The 20,215-nt window shown below is 40.0% G+C and overlaps 1 protein-coding gene across 2 annotated transcripts in view; it reads right to left on the bottom strand.

Annotated features, from left to right (window-relative positions):
• The window catches only part of SRPRB (SRP receptor subunit beta), a 30,507-nt gene extending 11,394 nt beyond the window's left edge, over positions 1-19,113 (bottom strand). Inside the window, exons 1-5 of one of the 2 annotated variants that reach the window (XM_055110478.2) lie at positions 18,932-19,086; positions 7,904-8,141; positions 3,271-3,596; positions 2,570-2,664; positions 1,445-1,522 (exon numbers count right to left, since the gene is read on the bottom strand). In XM_055110478.2, the coding sequence (XP_054966453.1) occupies positions 1,445-1,522; positions 2,570-2,664; positions 3,271-3,424 (327 nt within the window). In that variant the 5' untranslated portion in view covers positions 3,425-3,596; positions 7,904-8,141; positions 18,932-19,086. Of the gene's footprint in view, positions 1-1,444; positions 1,523-2,569; positions 2,665-3,270; positions 3,597-7,903; positions 8,142-18,931 lie in introns of both variants that reach the window. The other variant, XM_008976092.5, reaches the window with a different exon arrangement.
• Between the last annotated feature and the right edge of the window lie 1,102 nt (positions 19,114-20,215).

Raw genomic sequence — 20,215 nt, 5'->3', positions numbered from 1 at the left:
GTAATCCCAGCAATTTGGGAAGCCGAGGTGGGCAGATCACTTGAGGTCAGGAGTTCAAGACCAGCCTGGCCAACATGGTGAAACCCCATCTCTACTAAAAATACAAAAATTAGCCAGGCATGGTGGCGGGCGCCTGTAATCCCAGCTACTCAGGAGGCTGAGGCAGGAGAATCGCTTCAACTCGGGAGGCAGAGGTTGCAGTGAGCCAAGATCATGCCACTGCACTCCAGCCTGGGCAACAGAGTGAGACTCCTGTCTCAAAAACAAACAAACAAACTTATGCATTACAATCAGTTTGGTAGTCAGTCTACATTCTGAAGTTACAGAGGTATGTAAAATGTCTTTCCCATGATTGCTTTTTTTTTTTTTTTTTTTTTTTGAGACTTAGTCTCGCTCTATTGCCCAGGCTGGAGTGCAGTGGCGCAATCTTGGCTCACTGCCACCTCCACCTCCCGGGTTAAAATGATTCTGATGCCTCAGCCTCCTGAGTAGCTGGGTTACAGGCGCCCACCACCACACCCGGCTAATTTTTGTATTTTTAGTAGAGACAGGATTTCATCATGTTGGCCAGGCTGGTCTTGAACTCCTGACCTCAAGTGATCGGCCTACCTTGGTCTCCCAAAGTGCTGGGATTACAGGCGTGAGCCACCAAGCCAGGCCCCATGATTCCTTATATTTGAAATACACTCATATATACTCTGTAAGATATCCATTGCAGCACTGTTTGTAAAAGCAAAGGTTATAATAACAAAACTAAATGTCTATTAACATGGTCCTGATTAAGTAAGAATTTAATTTTATGGTATAGCAACAGAGTGGAGTACTATGCAGCTCATAAACCAACCAGATGGTACTATGTATACAAATGTAGGAGAATAAGAAAAGCCCAAGTTGTATCAGCCGTATGAAAAAAATAATGGGCAGAACAGCATTTAAAAAAAAAAAACAATAAAGGATATACAGACATGTTTGTATATGCACAGAACATCCGGAAGACTACACACAAAAAAAGTAAGTCACTGCTTCTGAGGAGAAGACTAGGTAGTGGGGAAAGGAAAGGAAAAATTACTTTTCACCAAATATCTTTTCTAACCTTTTGAATTTTTGTCCCATGTGCTTGTATTACCTATTCAAAACTTAAAAGGTTTAATGCCCACTCTTAAGAACTCATTGTAAAGTTGGAAAGAAGACACAGAAACAAAAAATAAGAATAAAATGTGATATAACATTACTGTACATTAAGGTACAACAATGCAGAGGAGGGCATGATTAAATCTACTGTACAGATTGTCAAGAGAATTTGTCACAAAGAATATGTTTCTCCATAAAAATAAGCTACAAATGGTACTTACATCCTCAGATGAACTCATCCTAAAAATGTCCTTAACTGACACACCAGAGTAAAGTAAGACTGTCAGACTCCAAAACTCCACAAACATCTTACCCTGTTATTGTTGACTCTGTATACAGCACAGCTGTCAGTAATGGACGTCTGAGTGTCTCTATAAAGGCCTGTTAACAACTGTAAAAAAAAACAAGATGGGTGATATTCAACATTTTAATAGCACACCTAAATTGAGTTATATTATTCTAAGTCTCCCAGGTGTAAGGTTAAGTAAATGAATGCTGCTTCCGACAGGTGAAAAAGACGATATTGATTTTTTTTACCTGTAGAAAAAAATCTAATTAATTGCATATTTTACTCCTCAATGGAATAAAAACAACATTATTCTCAAAAGACAGTTAGTGGCCAAATTTGCCAAGCTTCTGTAAAGATTTTTAACCATCAAAAATGATCTGAAGCCTGGGCAACATGGCAAAATCTCATCTCTACAAAAAATATAAAAAATCAGCCGGGCGTAGTGTTGCACGCCTGTAGTCCCAGCTACTCGGAGGCTGAGGTGGGAGAATCATCTGAGTCCCAGAGGTCAAGGCTGCAATGAGCAGAGATCTCGCCACTGCACTCCAGCCTGGGCATTGGAGTGAGACACTCCCTCAAAAAAAAAAAAAAAAAAAAAAAAAATGGAGGTATTTCTTTAATGGAAGGGAAATAATTTATACTCTCAAAAAGAAGAGTTAAAAAGCAGAAAACCTCTCCTATTCACCACATTAAAACACACTGTTAAAAATACTAAATGTATTAAAAATAAATATTAGTAAAAAGAAGCCTAACTAGCCCACTATGTCAAAGAAGGATCACCCTGTGAAAAAGTGTCTTTGATAAACTCTCCTAGGAATTTGTTAACGAAGGAATTATAAACTGTAGGACACTAGCTTCTATGCCTTCTGCTATTCTGGAATGAAACTAATTAAATAAAACCCTTAAATGTGATAAAGACTAAATATCAGCATCTGGCAAGGGTAAACAGAAAAAAAAAGGAGAAATGATCAATATTTCTCAATTATGGGTTTCTACGAGTCTTTTTGTTCTCCCAAGTAAGTCAAGAATTAACTCCCAAATTTAACAGCATCAGCTTCTTTTACAAAATAAACCGTGAGATGACAGGAATACTGGGATGCTATAAAATTTTCTATTAAGCTTAACAGGGGTGTCAATGAAATCATTTACCCTGACAAAGAGCAACGTTTTCCCGGAATCACAAAGGCCAACAAGAAGAACAGCTCTCTGACTGCTCCTTCTGCTCCGGATTAACTTCCAGAAGACTGTGGAATAGACAGAGAAAAACAACAAAAATTACGCCTTGGGAATCAGTATATGTGCATGGCTGGGGCGGGGAAATTCACAGAAGTCTGTGACGAAACACCTCATTCACCTGGAACTGACTTTTATCATAATGGTTACTATTGCTGTTGTTAGGGATCCACTGAGAGCCAGGCACTGTCAACTGTCAACTTTTCTTTGCAGTCCTTACTCTGACTGGGACTCAGGTGCTATCTCACTGCCTTGGTATCCCAGCGCCCGCACGCAAACACGGGAGGCTGAAAGTTGGTGTCAAGACCCTGAGTCTTTGCAGTGAGAACAGCGGAAGGCGAGGAACAGCGCGCTCAAGCTTAACAGGGCAGATGACGAAGAGCAATCCGCGCCCCAAGGACCAGGACGTTAACTCCGGGGGTTGCCCGGGATCCCCCTTAACGCCCAGCTGCTGCCGCTGCTTCAGGCGAGAGGGTGGGGTGTAGACTGGGTGGGTCTCACCCTCCTGATGCCCTCAAGGCGCCCTCTCAGCCCCGCGTCCCCGGCCTGCAGCGGTGCAGCCAAAGCCCGTACCTCTGCCCGCCCCGAACCCGCCATAACCACCGGCCGCCTTTTACCTAGCGTCAGCAGCACCGCAAGAACCGCCACCACTACTGACAACAGCGTTGGGTCCGTCTGCTGCAGTTCCTGCCGCAAGGAGTCTAGGTAGGGCTGGAAGGTGCCCCCGGCACCGCCGCCATCTGCCACCCGGCGCGAGTCTGCGGAAGCCATGGATGAGACGCGTGGTCCCCGGTACAGCAAAAGCGACGTGGCCCTGCACTCTGCGCAGGCGCGGGGAGCAGAGCCTCACGCGAATGGTGGTTCCTAAGCCATAGTCTCTCCCTCAGCCGGGGCGATCCCCAAGTGCTTGATGGGAGTTGTAGTTCTCTGGGACTCCGTCCTCCTACAGAACGGCAGGGGCAGACAGGTTATTTGTCGAGGGACACACACATCTTTTAAGATATGAGTCAGTCGTCGTCACCTACGTTATGACTGTTGAAAGAATGATGAAATGAAGAAAATGAATGAATGGCTCCCGAAACTACCACTGGGGATTTCCCGACCGTCGCTAAGTGACGTGAGACTTGTGAAGAACTCAAGCATCCTACAAACATTTAATCTGAATTTAATGTGACAAGAGATGTGACAGATGGATGTACGGAGCGATGTGGGAATACATAATGGGACGCGGAGTCCATCATGAGTTCAGAGAAAAGCTTCTGGACATTGGAATTGAGTCCTGAAGAATGAGTTAGCATCTGCGAGTGGTTAAAGGAAAAAAAGGTGCTGTGCAGAAGAAAATGAGTGTAAGAAACGATGTACGTGGGAACCCTAACTAATTCAGTGCCCCTACACTGTCAATCTAGGGCTGCAAACTCAAATGTCTGCATTAAAGGAAGCAACTAGGAAAATCAACGCCCAGGAGAGCTGGGGCTGTTGAAAACTGCAGAAGTTATTTCTGCTAAAAGTGGGGCCGACCCTATTCAGCCAGGTAGGTGTTATGGGACCTGGGTGGCCAGTTCTTCCAGTTTTCAAGAGAAGCAATAAAGGCAGATTTTTATAGCAAATTTTCCACTTTTGAAATTTTCTGTAGGTAATTGAAAGCATTCAAAAACTTGTGGCCCAAATAAAACACCAAAAGTGGCCAGCCTAGAGGGTCCCAGTTCACAGGGTCTGTCATTAAACAGGTGTCATTGTTTTAAAATGTACACATTATTTAATTTAATTGTATGACTGAGTAGAGACATGAAGATGTCAGTGTCACTGAAAGATTGAAAAAAGTTTATTACAGTTGCACATTGCCATTGAAAAAGTTGTCAGCATCAAAATGGAGTCACTTGTATTTTTTTTTTTAATCAGAAAAATGGAGCTGGTGAAAGGCCATGGAGGGAGGGTTCTCATGCACCCATGCCTGATGACAAAAACTGTCACAAAAGACTGCAAAAACCACAGCCTTGCACAAAGGCCATCGCAACCTTACACACAAAAAAATACGTCTGTGAGGACGGCTACCCAGCAACTCCCTGTCCAACCTAGTACTGATGCCATCCTTGCCGTTTGATCCTTGTAGCCAAGGATAATTATCTCAAAACAATTATGGAATCTGACTCATTTTTTCTTTAAAAACCTTTGTCTTCCTTTATACCCCCCTGAATATGCACATAGTTGACTATGGCATGCGTAGTCCCATTGCAATGCCTATTCCTGAATAAATATTATTTTCTTTTAGAGCATCCCTCTCTGCTTGTTATTCAGCTTGATACCACTCAGGGCCACACAAAACCTCACCATGCACAGGGACAAGGAAAAAGAGAGGAACTGGGGTTGGACCCGGTGACTCACAGCTATTAATCCCAGCGCTTTGGGAGGCCAAGGCAGGAGGATTGCTTGAGGCCAAGAATTCAAGACCAGCCTGGGCAACATAGTGAGACTCTGTCTCTGCAAAAAACATTTTCTTTTTTTTTTTTTTTTTTTTTTTTGAGACAGAGTCTCACTCTGTTGCCCAGGCTGGAGTGCAGTGGCGCGATCTCGGCTCACTGCAAGCTCCGCCTCCTGGGTTCACGCCGTTCTCCTGCCTCAGCCTCCCGAGTAGCTGGGACTACAGGCGCCTGCCACCATGCCCGGCTAATTTTTTGTATTTTTAGTAGAGACCGGGTTTCACCATGTTAGCCAGGATGGTCTCGATCTCCTAACCTCGTGACCCACCCACCTCGGCCTAAAACATTTTCTTTAATTAAAAAATAATTAGCCAGGCATGGTGGCATATGCCTGCAGTCTCAGCTACTTGGGAGACTGAGGCAGGAGCACTTGAGCCCAGGAATTCCAGGTTACTGTGAGCTGTGATCACATGCCACTGCACTCCAACCTGGGCAACAGAGCAAGACCCTGCCTCCAAAAAAAGGAAAGAAAAAAAAAGGAACTGGGACTCTGCCTTTATTACTGATGTGTCAGTGAGTAGCTAGATAGAGATATTTTTGATTGGGCAAGAAGTGAAACACAGATGTTAAGGGTTGTATTAGGAAGATTTGCAATATGATTTAGGCACACCCTCAAAAGCCAGGCCACAGGGGAAATGTAAACAATGTTGGCTGTTAGTTTGGCCTAGTGATCAACGGATGCCAAATCATCAATTATAAAATCTATAAAAATTGATTAGAGCAGTAATTTAAGTAGGAGTGACAGGAGATAAAGCTAGAAAGGTTGGCAGGAATCAGACCAGAAGGGATTTTGTGTGCTATGTTGAGGAACTTAAGAGTTTGTCCAGAATGCAATAAGAAGTTTCATTTGGGGATCGCTTCTCGGCCTTTTGGCTAAGATCAAGTGTAGAAGTTTCATTTGGGGTGACGTAGATAATTGACAGATCTATGGAGGACTATGACTTGAGAGAAAAAAAAAAACTTCAGACAGAGAGACCAGCTGAGAGCATTTAGGCAAAAGATGCAGTATTTAGGCAAAGGATGCTCAGAGTCTAATACATAGACAGAAATAGGTATGAAAATGAGAGCACAAATTTGAGAGATGTCTGAGAGTTAAAATACATAGGATGTGATTAGTTGGATATTGTGAATTAAGTAAAAGGAATGTTATCAAGGCTGCATCCTAGGTGGTGGGTGTGGGTGACTAGGAAGATGAGAAAGCCATTAAATGAATTAGGGACCTCAACGGGAGGGGGCTTGGGGCTGTGGATCCAACGTAAGAGTAGCCAGAATGAAAATTGTCTCTTTTCTATATGTTGAGTTTCGGGTGCTTCTGGGAAATCTAAAAGCTTATGTCAAGCAAGTGATGAGTAAACACATATAAAGTTCCACAAGTATACACTAGATTTTCATTTGGGAGTCAGGAATAAATAAGTGGTCATTAAAATCATGGAGAACATGAAGAATGAGGAAAGGAACCCACAAAAAAGCCTAAGAAGGAAGAGTCAGTGGCACAGGAGTAAAACAGACATGTCCTATAAGTGGTCAGTAGCATCTTCTGTAGCAGAGAGGCTCCTTTGACAAGGCTTTGAATGAGTCTGAGCTCAAGGGGATAAGCAAGGGATGGGGCAGTGTGGGGATGGAAGCAAGACTATGGTGTATGGGGAAGACAGTGGGGCATGAAGATAGTTTCTAATGTTAATGAGCACTTCCCGGTGCCACACATCATTCTAAATACTTTTAATTTTTTTTTTCAGGCAGGGTCTCACTCTGTTGCCCAGGCTGGAGTGCAGTGACAATAGGGCTCACTGTAACCTGGAACTCCTGGGCTCAAGTGATCCTCCTGCTTCAGCCTCCCAAATAGCTGGGACTACAGGCACGAACGCCATGCCCAGGTAGTTTTTTTATTTTTATTTTTGTAGAGACACAGTCTCTCTCTGCTGCCTGGGCTGGTCTTGAGCTCCTGGGCTCAAGCGATCCTCCTGCTTCAGCCCCCCAAAGTGGTGGGATTACAGGCACAAGCCACCACGCCCTGCCTAATGTATTAATTTGTTTAATTCTCACACTGACTCATTTTCTAACTTTACAGAGGGGAAACTGAAGCAGGGTTGAGTAACCTCCCCAAGGATATATAGTAATGAGCAGACTTGGGACTTCATCCCAGGCAATTTGGCTTCTATCTACTTAACCGTATGCTTTAACATAGTAGGATTCATTTTCAAGGCATTTTTATTGATAAAGGTAGGCGATAGGAACTCCAGATCAAGGAAGGACGGTTAAGATGTGAGGCTTAAGTAAGTAAGCCAACTACTTTATTTTAAATTGCCAATTTCAAAAATATGAGAACTGGCAGCAGTCATGCCACATTCCATTTCTCTTATTTCTTATGGTCCTAACCGCTGCTCTGTATTCACCACCCAAAAACACACACACACACCCCTTGTATAATATAACCACTGATTCCTCTTTAGAAAAATCACTGGATATTACCATTAGACCTCCTGACTGGGGACCAAAGATGCAGGGAAGAAGGAAGAGCCAGACACGGAGAGTTCCAACCGTAACTGTCTTAACTCTCTGAGGATATTTGATCAGAGCTATGTGAATGAAGAGGGCTGCCGTGGTGGTGAAGTTGGGAAAGGAAGAAAGAAGGTTTAAGAAAAGAGACTTTTTTTCTTCAGTATGTTTCCTGGGCAGAAGAAATGTGCACAGCTCCCACGCTCAGTGAGAAGTTAGCACTCCCATTCTCAGGAATGAGCAGGAGGGGTGAGATTAGTTGCTTCCCTGTACTCACCCATCTCCATCAGGAGCTCCGTGGGCACGGATGCAGAGGAAGGACATGCAATACTGACTGCTGCCTGCTGATAAGTTTTTAGTTCTTGATTCCAATAGCAGATGGAAAGTTACAATGAAACCAGTTGTAGTCAGGGAATTTTTCTCTTCTCTTCCATAAACTAAAATGTCCCATTCACCAGACACCTTCTTCCATCCGCTCCCCAAAGCTCCAATGTACAATGGAACATACCTCAGACCTAGGGATACCAATCATGGGATTCCCCTGCTATGGCTTTGTTTAAAAAAACGTTTAGAGGATTTTTAAAAACAGAATTTAACACATGCTTATTATATTAAAAACTCAAGCAATAATGAAAGCCACAAATCACCTCTATTTTTCTACCTATAATATCTGATAAATATTTAAGACATTCCTCTGTACATATGTACTAATAAGAAGGCTGTATGGATAAGAGCAGTAAATACAAACGAACACGTTATTTTTAAAGAGATTATAGTACCCACCTCTGTATTCCCCATTCCTGAACAGTACTTGGCTCATGGGAGGCACTGGTCAACTGTTGAATGAATGATCCCAGGCCTACTGTGTCCATTGCTGTGCCCCAGGCTCCTGTCTGACATCCTCCTGCTTCACATCCCTGCCTTAGCGGGTTTGAGGACATGTCACCCTAGCCTACCAAATTTAATTTCTAATTTTAGCTTCTCAGAAAGTAGAATCTGCTGGTAAGAATAATTACATCTGAATAGAGGCACCATTTAGGATTTTCTCTAACATCATTCAATATTCTTCGTCAGATACAGGTAGGATCAGTCCCCCATATCCATCAGTCACACTTAGTCCACAGACATCTGGCCAGGCAGCTTGGGCAGCTCCCTCCAGTCCCTTAAAGGATGGAAGGGGAGAAAGGTGAGTCCACTGGAAACACAAGAGGTCCTGACAAAGAGCTCCACTTCAGAGCTGACTCACTCACTTGATTGCACCATATCTAAGCTTATTCAGCTCTGATACTTTGGACAGTCCCACAGCATACATTCTAGAGGTGGCAGCATGCAAACATTTAAAACCTTTGAGAGAATACAGCACACCAGGGAGACTATTATTATGACTATCAGGAGGATAATACCAAGAGTTGAGAGTAAGTATGCTCCTTATCCAGGGTCACCATAAACCAAACCTCCCAAACTCAAATAGATTAAAGAATGAGCTAAAGAGTCTACTCACTTAACTAAGCAGTCTCTTCATTAATTTGCTACAACTGAATCTCTATAATACCTGATGTTTTCTCCATAGGCCATGAGTGCCAGCAGCAGCACAGATACTCTTCTGTTTAGCCAATTCTATTATTTAGCATAACTTTCTTAAGATAATTTAGTCTATTATGTAACCATAGCCTTTACAGTAAACTGCTATAGAGCCTATTATGAGGGATACATTTGCCTCTTTTATTCCAAATCATGGAAAAAGGACCTAAAGCTGGCTGCAAAATTCTTCACAAATAAAAGTATACCCCATAATTGTACACAACAGATCCCTTTTCCAATTCTATTCTTCATAGAGGCAAAAGCAAGGAAAAAATATTCAAAGATAAGAGTCTCATGATAATAGAGAAGTCTTGATTCATGATCTTGGGAAAAGCTGTTCACATCAAGGATGCCATCTTCTTCGGGAGAGAAACTTCCCTGGTTAGCTTTACCTTAAGGGTTCCAATGGGTGTACAGTTCCAAGAGTGTGGAGGGAGTCTTCTCAGTTGTGAGATCATGAACCCAAAGTTCAAAGTCCAGAAGTTTTGCTGTAGTGTGGATGGCAAGGACAGTCTTTATCCAATGTTCTCAGAAGATAGAATCTTCAGTTTCTAGGTTGTGAAGGAGTTGATTGTCCTCAGTGAACCATAAAAAGCTTTCTTTACCTTGTGAAAATACTTGGTGGCATAATAACTTAGTGTTATAACATCAGCCCTCTTGCATGGGAAAGCTTTTATACAACCAGAAAACATGCACTGAAAATAACAATCGAATAAAATCCCTCTATAAAATGTTTAAATGGCCTATCAGGTGACTGGATGTACCTGAAGCTTTGATTGTTTTCCCAGGAATATGGGACCAAACATTGGTTATAAACTATTTTAGCAATTTATAAGTCACCACATCAATATATTCAATTTGGATCATTTTATCTTTTCCGTGACGGGTCATGTAATGCAGAAATTTTACTAACAAAAGCTTTAAGGACTTAGGAAGGACAAGGTGGCCATCCTGGTTCTCCATGAGTTCATGCTTAATTAACATTAGACTCATATCCTCTTGAATACCAGTAGTTTCCCCAAATTAGGTGCATAACACTGATAACTGATGGGTTATCATAGGTAATTTGATTTAAATGATGGAGTTTATTCAAATTTTATATCTAAACAGTTTCAGTATCAGCTGATTTAGCATGAAAATCTGGCAAAGTATTTTCTTGGTATTTAATTAATTTTTGTTCTACTTGGGTTAGCAGTTTTAGAACTCAGTCAGTCTTTTCATTAAAGTTCCAGGAATTCTTACCCAGTTCAAATGATATAATTCTAAACTTATTAGAAACCTGTATTCAAGAGTGCTTTTTAGGGTCCTTTCCAATCTTTCATGAATCTCCTAAAAGACACCATATTCTAGGACTTTGCATGCTTGTGAAGTTTTCAGAAACTGCATCAGCATTAAGCAATTAACTGTGGAAATGACTTTAAATAGTTATAGTTAAAAACACAATTGACAAGGAAATTTGGTTATTTCTGTGGTCTACAATAACATAATAATAATTATGATTGATAGCATATACTCAGACATACTGGAATTTTAGAAATCTCATACAATTTTGGAACATATATTAATATTATTCACTAAAATATAACCTGAAGAAGATTAAATTTTTTTTTCTTTTTGACAATGCTTCCCATGTAATTAAACATGTCAAATAATTCTGTTTACCTCTCTTTTGGATGCTTCAGGGGCCCTCTGCAGCATCTCAAAGTTAGAGGTTAGAAAAGACAATTTTGAAGCTGAAATTTGATTTTGGGAAGCCTATTAAATATGTTAAAGATTTAAAACACTTGATATTATGAAATATAATTCCAGGTTACCATAGTCATTCATTTAGCAAAATGATGACTCAAAAATGTTTTAAAAGGCAAAAACCTTTCCTTGTTGATAGATGGAAGACTTACTTTACAAACAATCTGTCTCTTGTCTTTCCCTTCCTTTTTTTTTGGTGGGTGGGTAGTTTATTCAAAAGGCAAACAAAGATCTTTCATTATCTTTTAATATTGCATGAACATCTTGTTCAAGAGAGAAAGCCAAATTTCACCCTTGCATTAGTGTGCTATTAATGTCAACACCAATTTTTAAGAAAACCTTGTAGACATATCTTTCCAATCGTAATCAGTTTGACCATAAGGTGAGATTCTCATAAACCTTTTATAATCCTTTACAAATGTTTGCTAAAGAGCAGATCAGTGCTTTAAGAAAACCCTGTTTGTGCTTGTATTTTGATGTTCAATTTATGGAAAAACCAGAAAATACCCCTTTAAATTTAGTCAATATGTTCACACACGTGATTTTTTACAATATTAATTTTTATAAATCTTCCACAACTCATTCAAACTTTTAGCTTTATCCTAACTTAAAACAATCCTTTAACCCTTTAGACAGAAAAAAAAAAATCTACATTCCCATGCCTTGTTATAATCTTTCACTGAAAATGCATTCACTTTTCTTACGTAACTTGCATGTAAAACTGTTGCTTCAGTAGTCTCACTTACATGTTACAATGTTAACTCTTAGTGAGTTTTACTTTTGGTGAAAACTTTGGTAAGTTAAGGATTTTAATTATATATTAGTTGTGGAGTCTAGGACCCAGAGAGAAGTACACTTAAGGTCTGACTCCAGCATCTCACTCCACGTGTCTCAGGCCTTACCTAGCTGTAAAGCAGGCAAGTTGTAGAGTTAAGAGTCATAGTGGCATTTTATGAAGCATTTAGGAGGTCTAATCCTAATTAGACCTAATTAGGATTAGACCTCCTAAATTAATTAATTAATTAATCCTAATTAATTAGGAGGTCTAATTAAATTGTATATTTCTTGCAAAAATTCTCTTTTGTAAATTATTTCATGACTTACACAGACCATCTATGACATGCTTGGACTTTCTAACTTGACCTAAACATCCCTCTTTTTTAACAACCACTTATTTTACTTTAGGACAAGAATTTACGATATAAGATCCTTTCTTATATAAAATCTCCTTTCTTTATAACCTTCTTTGCATAGCTAGGGGACATGGCTAATTCTATTTGTCCCCAGGCCTTATCTAGAATCTAATGCTCCAAAATAAATTGAGCAATTTTTAAAAGTCAAAGAAGCAGTTTATGACCTTAAAGCATTTTGCAAATCTAATATCTGACCTGCATAATTTAGACTAAATATTTACATTTTGAAGATATTTTTATTTTACCAATAATCTTTAAAACTGTCTTTATTTCCCAAAGATAAGTTACATGAAGTAAATAAAAGGCATTACATTTTTTACTTTTCTGACAAAATATTTGATTTAAGCTCTTATTGTTATTAAGCTAATTAATTAATGCTCTTTTATAGTACACACACAACATATATAAATACACAGACAGAAGATAAAGGACTCATTCCCTAAGCCAGGAATTGAACCCTAAATGCAGGCTGCCATTGTGAAAAGAGAAAGCATGGCCACATGGTTACAAGGTCAAGCTCCCAAAGACATGACTGACCAGTCTGCTGGGATGTCTTGAACAGCAGGTCTATGGGGTCCTAAGCACACATTTTATTCTAAGGTACCCCTCTTTATGACAAAACAATACAGAAAGACACAAAGCACACCAGATTCACTACAGCTTAAGATTGGCCTCAGAATTCTTTTTTTATATTAATCAAAACTTTACAGAGGAGATAAACAGTGACTTTTACTATTCATTTATGCAGTTTGCACAGAGAGACAGAGACCAGAGTCTGGCTGGTAAGAAATTCTTACCCTTTTGCCAGTATGCCAGGTTTCTGGGTTCTGTCTCCCAAAGCAGCCCTAGGAACCCTGCTTGACTATATGCAAACAAACACATTGCCATGAATTAAGAATATTCACAAATAGTTTACAAATTTTGGAGAAAATGGGCAGACAGAGAAATATGACTCAAATTCTGTTTATGAAAATATACTCAACACACTTAAAGTATCATAAACAGAATTTGAGTTAGTTCAAGGTTAAAAAGCTGGTGTGCTCCATCAATTCCTGCCAGCCTGACAAAGGTAGCCTAGGAATTCCAGATAAATGGAACAAATGATGACTTGCTAGAAATGCATAGGGAACAAAATAACTATTCACAGAACCAAATAAAAGCCTTCCACTAGAAATTTAAAATATATATATATGGTTTTATATATGCATACACAAGCAAAGCCAGAGGAGAATAAATGGCAAACAAATGAAAATTAGAAGCAAAAACGAATAGGAACCCAACCCTAAATTTTTCCTTCTCAATCTACCCTGGAGGCTACAGTGTTTACCTAGGGCCCCCCAAAACCCACATAATGAATATTTTATTCCTGATACACAATTCAGTATCCTTAAGGTCACCAATATCACCATACATCCTGTGCAATCAAGAAATACACTATAGGCACATAACCAATAAGTACTCCAGTGCCAGCACTAACCACACAAAACAGTAAACAGTGTGAAGCAATGCAAGCATGTATGTGAAATTTGGCTCCACACCAAATCCGGCTTCATGCTTAACTATAGTAAAAAGGAATTGCCAAACTGCCGATGCATTTCTTTACAATGCTTATTTTACTTTTATCAGGACTAAGAGCTTTCACTATGAAAATGTTAATTAGCCAAATATCTCCAATTCTCTATCAGGTTTTAAAGAATATTTTATTATCTAAACTTTTTCCATATCTTTCTCCTCTACTTACTGGTTCCTTACTACATTGTTTCATAAGTAACCTTTTCAAATCTGTAATTTGAACTAACTTTTAGATAACTTCTAAATTATTCTTTTTCTCACTAATAACACAACCTTTCTGGCATGTTTTGTATACAGAATTATGTGTTAACTAGAATTCTTATCCTTAGTAACCTAAAACTTTAGTGAAATGCTAAAAAGCAAGAAATCCTGAACTATCAGATATGGGAATTTATAGTTAAGAACAATTACACAATTTTAGAAACATATTTCCCCATATCACAACCTTTCTAATTGGAAATGGCCCAGATTTTAAATGAGCATCAAAAATAATTTTAAGACTTTACACAAAAACTTATCTAAAACATTTGTCCCATTCACTGTACTCAATTGTTTCACTTTTAACAGTTTATCTAGATTACCTCTGCAAACCGAAATATTAGACACTATCTTTTAAAGTCAGTTATTTCCCTGTTAACCACATTTAGAATAGCCAGTGAATATTGGGTGCGCACTTAAACCTAAGTAAGAGCCTCAAAGTTAAATACATAGGTATTTTTGCCAGTAACCCAGAAGATTTAGCTAACATTAAATTATGCTCATTTGTCAAAAAAAAAAAAAAAAAAAAAAACAACGCAAACGAGATGATTTTGTTTTGGCTGGGTTTATAGTTTTATAACCTTCTATGCCAAACCCTAACACCTCAAAATATCTAGCAGAGACAAATATAAAATCCAGACAAAAATATATGCTGACAATTCCAAAGGCATTTCTATTTTTACTTCACCAATAATTTTAAAACTAGCTTGTTTAGGAAAGTTATACTTAAGTCATGTGAACTTGAAAATTGCTTAGATTTATTTACTTAATTTATGAGTGCTCTTTTACTTATAAGCCAAAACACAACATATAACAAGTGTGCAAATAAACACATCTAGACATGTGTATATACACACACAAACGAAGATTCAATAGCTTTTACCTTGGAACCCTAACCATGAGATAGCAATACAAGCTTGCCAATTTTACTTTGTGTACCCAATAAGCAATCCAATGAAGGCTGTGAACCATTATTTCAGGTAAAGCAATTTCCATGGCAGTTTGATTTTTAAAGGCCAAACCTCCCCAGACTCGAAAGAACACTGGGGTCAAACAGCACCAAAGGAGAACATCACATAATAACTAGGCCTGCCCCTGCTTAGAACAGCAGCACCAAAGCCTGGATACATGCAACTGCGTCCCGCTTTCCCGTTCAACAGCAAATGCCAGAATCCAAACCATATTGGGGCCAAACAGTATTGCAACTGCAAGAGAAAATTCTAAGGAGGGCTTAGTACTAGTCCTTAGAACTGCTGCCAAGGGCATCCCCTTTGGAGAGGTTGAAGTCTGGAGGATCCCCTGGGGAATCCCCCTTTGGGGTCCAGTCTTAAGAGTGTCAGGCATCTCTGACCTTAGGTGGGCACCAGTGCTGCTTTGCATATTTTCCCTCCAGAGGCAATTGTGAACTGTCCTTTGGTTCCTGGGTGTAATCACTGACGTTTAGCATCCTTATAATTTGATAAGGCCACATTATCCCATGCTTCCTGTTCCACTAGCATGAGAGCCATGAACTGTAATGATAGGAAATGGAAGCTGGGTAGGCTTCTTTTGTCCTTAGCCAGTCAAGTAGGGTAAGGGAAGAAGTTAGTATAGAAAAGGTTTCCGTCGCCTGAAACACATGCAAGTTCGCCCTGAGCTGCAAGTTTGCCCTGAACTACGCCACACATAGGAATCAGGGACCACAACCAGAAAAGATAGAAAAAGGTCCTTCAGGATGGCCCCACCCAGAAACCTGCGGTTGCCTCCATGTTTAGGCGCTGCCCACCAAGGGTCCTGAGTTGGAAAGGAAAGAGAGACAGAGGGAGAGATTCCCCTGTATGGAGTGGAAAAGAAAAGATGAAAAATCCCAAACTTTGGGCTTACCTCCTGGCTGCCTTGCCAAAATATGTTACCAGTGGAGGGTGTCCAGTTTCTGGGCATATTGAACCAAGAATTGGACAAAACACACAAAGCAAGAAAAGAATGAAACAACAAAAGCAGAGATTTATGAAATGAAAGTACGCTCCACAGGGTGGGAGAAGGCCTGTGCTTAGGGGCTCAAGAGCCCAGTTACAGAATTTTCTGGGGTTTAAATACCCTCTCAAGGTTTCCATTGGTTACTTGGTATATGCCTTATGTAAATGAAGAGGATGAAATAAAGTTACAAAGTCATTTACTTGGTATACACCCTAGTCATTTACTTGATATACGCCCTATGTAAATGGAGAGGATGAAATAAAGTTACAAAGTCATTTACTCTGTTGGAGAGTATATGTCCTGTCATAGCTGATGTGTTTCCATTTCATTGATATCTAGGAAGTCTGCATGAATCTGCTTTATGTTTCCTGCCTCCAGACCCTATTCTCTTGCATCAGTAGGGTTGAATAAACTACACACATGGTTTATCTTAAACTGTCTTCTAAATAGGAATATTCTGATCTAGAATCCTTCATTTCTTCCAGCTCCTCTGCACCACCAACCTGGTGGATATGGGCCCATGTGTCACTTAGAGTTGATGTTATCATTTCACTTCCAAAAGTCGTTTTCAGAAGATAGTCTTTTTATAAACGTTAACACAAAGTGTACAAAATGTGTTACTTTACTATTTTTGTCATACATTGGCAACCTCTTTAGTATCTAGACAGTGGATATTTTAAAATTAGGACTCATTTTTCCAGTATATAACACAATATGTAGTATAGCAAAGTTACATGCAATGCATTTAACATATAAGGCAATGGATAAACTGAAATTTTCTAGTACACAGTAGCAAAACATCTTTTGTAATTTCTTCCCTCTCACCTTCCTCAACTGAATGAACAAGTAACACTGTTCACAGAGTGGGATTTAACAATCCCACTTTCAAACACAGTATTTCCCATCAGTTTTTAAAAGCTATTTACAAAAAGTGTTATTATACTATTTCTACTTTTAAATACATCAAGCATTTCTAACTATCTAGAGAGACCAGATATTTCATATAACTTTCCACTGTGTACATAGCACTGTAAAATAAAATTGCACATGTAACAATGGCTATAATCGGAGGTATCTTCTAAATATGACAATTTTGACCTTGAACCAGTCCTTCCTCACTTCCTTCTCTCTGTCTTCAATCCAGTGGACAGGTACAGGCATGTGTAACGCTTAGAGATGGCTGAACAAATTCATACCCAAAAATCATTTACAGAAGACAAGCTTTCCTATGAATTTCAACACAAAGTGTGCAAAATGTGCTAATTTTACTAGATACTTTGTCATACACTGGCAACTTCTTAAACATCTAGAGACCAAATGTTGCAAAATTAGGACTCATTTGTTCATTATGTACTCTACATACACAGCAAAACAAAATGCACAAAACATACAGAAAAATGGCAAGTGAAATGTCCAAGTATGAACACACTAGCATATTACCTTTGGCAATTTCTTCCCTCCCATTTCTAAACCACTGAACAAGTATAGACAGTACTATACTGCTTACAGAGGTGGCTTCACAATTCCACTTCCAAAAGACAGTACTTCCCAAGAATTTTAGCAAAAAGATATTTACAAGGTGATATTTTACTACCTCTACACTTAACATACATCAGGCAATTCTGAACATCTACATAGATAAGATGTTTCAGGTAAGAAGTTAATTTGTCCACTATATGCACAGAAGTCTTGAATAAAGTGAACACATGTAAAAACAGTTATGACTGAGTCTTCCAAATATGAACATTCTGGCCTACACCTTCCCATCTCCATCAACCCACTGGGCAATAATGCTCAAATTTTCAGAAGACTGTCTTTCCTGGGAATCTTAAAACGAAATGTACAAAATATATTAGTTTACTAACTACTTCTGTCATACACTAGCAACCTCTTTAACATCTAGAAAGACTAGATGTAAAGTCAGGACTCATTTATCCTTTAGATCCACAATACACCCAGATAAGTAAAACAAAATGCCCAGGCATGAGACAATGGTTAACCTTGCCTCACTATAAGCACATTGGCATAGAGCTCTTACACTTCCTTTCCTCTCTCCTCCCCTGAACCAGTGCACAAACACAATGTGTATTATTAACAGGTGGTTTGGCCACCCCCCCCAACCAAAACAACATTACATATGAATTTTAACAAAAAGATTTACAAAATGTGTCATTTTACTATCTCTAATTTTAACATGGGCATTTCAGAACATCTAGAAAGGGTAGATAGTTCAAAAAATAGTATTGTTAACTACATATACAGTCGTGAGAAATAAAATGCACACACAGAACAATGGTTGGAATATGAAAATGTCTTCTAAATATGACCAGTGTGGCACAGAACTGTCCTCTCTTCCTTCTCAGGTCTCTTGCCCCATGTCCTCTAACCCAGTGGTCCCCAACCTCTTTGGCACCAGGGACTGGTTCCACGGAAGGCAATTTTTCCATGGAAGGTAGGGGCATGGTTTCAGGATGAAACTGTTCCACCTCAGATCATCAGGCATTATTAGAGTCTCATAAGGAGCGTGCAACCTAGATCCAGGGGTTGGGGACTCCTGCTCTAACCCACTTAATAAACGTGGATGTGTGGCTCCTGCTGTCACTTCCAGAGGTGGTCTAACAACTTCATTGCAAAAAGTCATCTCCAGAAGCCATTTATGTCCTATTATTATTATTAACAAATGGGAATTTACAAGATGTGTGATTTTCTAACTCTATCATAAGTCACAACCTCTTTCCACCTAGAACGGCTCGATGTAGCAAATGTTTTCTTTTAAAAGGCTGGGGGGGGGAAGTTGAGAGCAGCTTTTTCATAGGATATACACGGGCCTTCTATAAACAGCCAATAATCTTCCTAAAGGGTGGTGGGCCTTTCCGATGGGCCTAATGGCGCAAGTTATTCTTACACTTCTCTTTTCCAGCACCAGCGTCTGGTAGAAGGAAGACGAGCTGGGCGATGGCCGCTAACCCTACCACCCCTCATTGCCGGACTCCCCTCACCTTCTGGGCCCATTAAGGACTTTGTCGGTTGTCCTCGGGACTAGGTGGGTGTCGTCCACTTGGGACATTGCGGCCACCCGAAGACCCGGATCTGCGCGGCTCCATGGCCTACGGAGGCAGCTGAGCCGCGCGCAGACCAGCTTTCCTGGCCCTCTGCACCCGCTGGTGGCCTCCGCGGCGTTGGGGCCGCCTCCCTGCTTCCCGCCCTGCCATACCTGCCGCCACCCAGGGGCGCTGCGTCCAGGCGGCTCGGCGGAAGCTGCGTCTGAGCCTGGTAAGGTTGGGCGGGGAGACCCTGCAGCCGGCAGGTCGGGGAGGAAAAGTGGTTCGCCGCTGCTTCAAGGAATGGGCCCGGTGGGGCAGCCGCGGCCAGGGCTCCGGCTTCTACCGGGCGGAGGGCCTGGAGGGCCCAGCAGAGCTGGCCGCGCTCATATCTCAAATTCTGTTCGTCTTTTTATACTGATTTCAAAATATAGATTAGCCCTTTGTTCTTTCTTAAAAATCTTCACATTTTATTTGTCTATTTTTGTCTTACAGGACTTCTGAATTTTGTATGATCTGAAATTAATATTTTCCTTAATTGCTACTAGGTTTGTGGAATGTTGGAAAATCTTTCTAAGTACTATATAAGAAATATGTTAACATAGTAATTGTTTTTGCGATTTTAATTTTATATTTAAACCTTTATACGTTTCGAAAGTTTTTACTTTAACCGGTAAGTTGGAGGTCCACGAGATTTTCTTCTGTGCCAAAATTTTCAGCTACTTTGCTTCTAAACACTTCAGTGAGTAGCCTATCTATCCCCCCCGAGTATAATGCCAGCTTTATCATGTAATAAATTCTCATTTGCATTTAATATCTGGAACTTTTATTCTGCTTCATTATTTCCATGTGACTACCACCCTTTCTAGTCATCATTATACATTTCATTTTTTAAAATAAGCTTCGTTGAATATATTTAAGGTATACAACATGTTATGAGATACATACATAGTTAAAAAAAAGATGACTACAGTGAAGGAGGAATCCCAAATAAAGTAGAATTTATTACCTATACTGTGGTCCTTATGTTGTACATTAGATCTCTAGGCTTGTTCATCATGCATATCTGCTACTTGGTTTTGTTTTGTTTGAGATGGGGTCTCCTGTCCCCAGGCTGGAGTGCAGTGGCACGATCAAATCACTGCTCACTGCAGCCTCGACCTCCCAGGCTCAATCCATCCTCCTGAGTAGCTGGGACTACAGGTGGGCACCACCACTCCTCGCTAATTTTTTTTGTGTTTT

Source organism: Pan paniscus, chromosome 2, assembly GCF_029289425.2.
Source record: "Pan paniscus chromosome 2, NHGRI_mPanPan1-v2.0_pri, whole genome shotgun sequence".
In the NCBI taxonomy this organism is placed as follows: domain Eukaryota; kingdom Metazoa; phylum Chordata; class Mammalia; order Primates; family Hominidae; genus Pan; species Pan paniscus.
The sequence above is the reverse complement of the archived record's forward strand: the minus strand, read 5'-3'. Positions and strand labels throughout refer to the sequence as shown.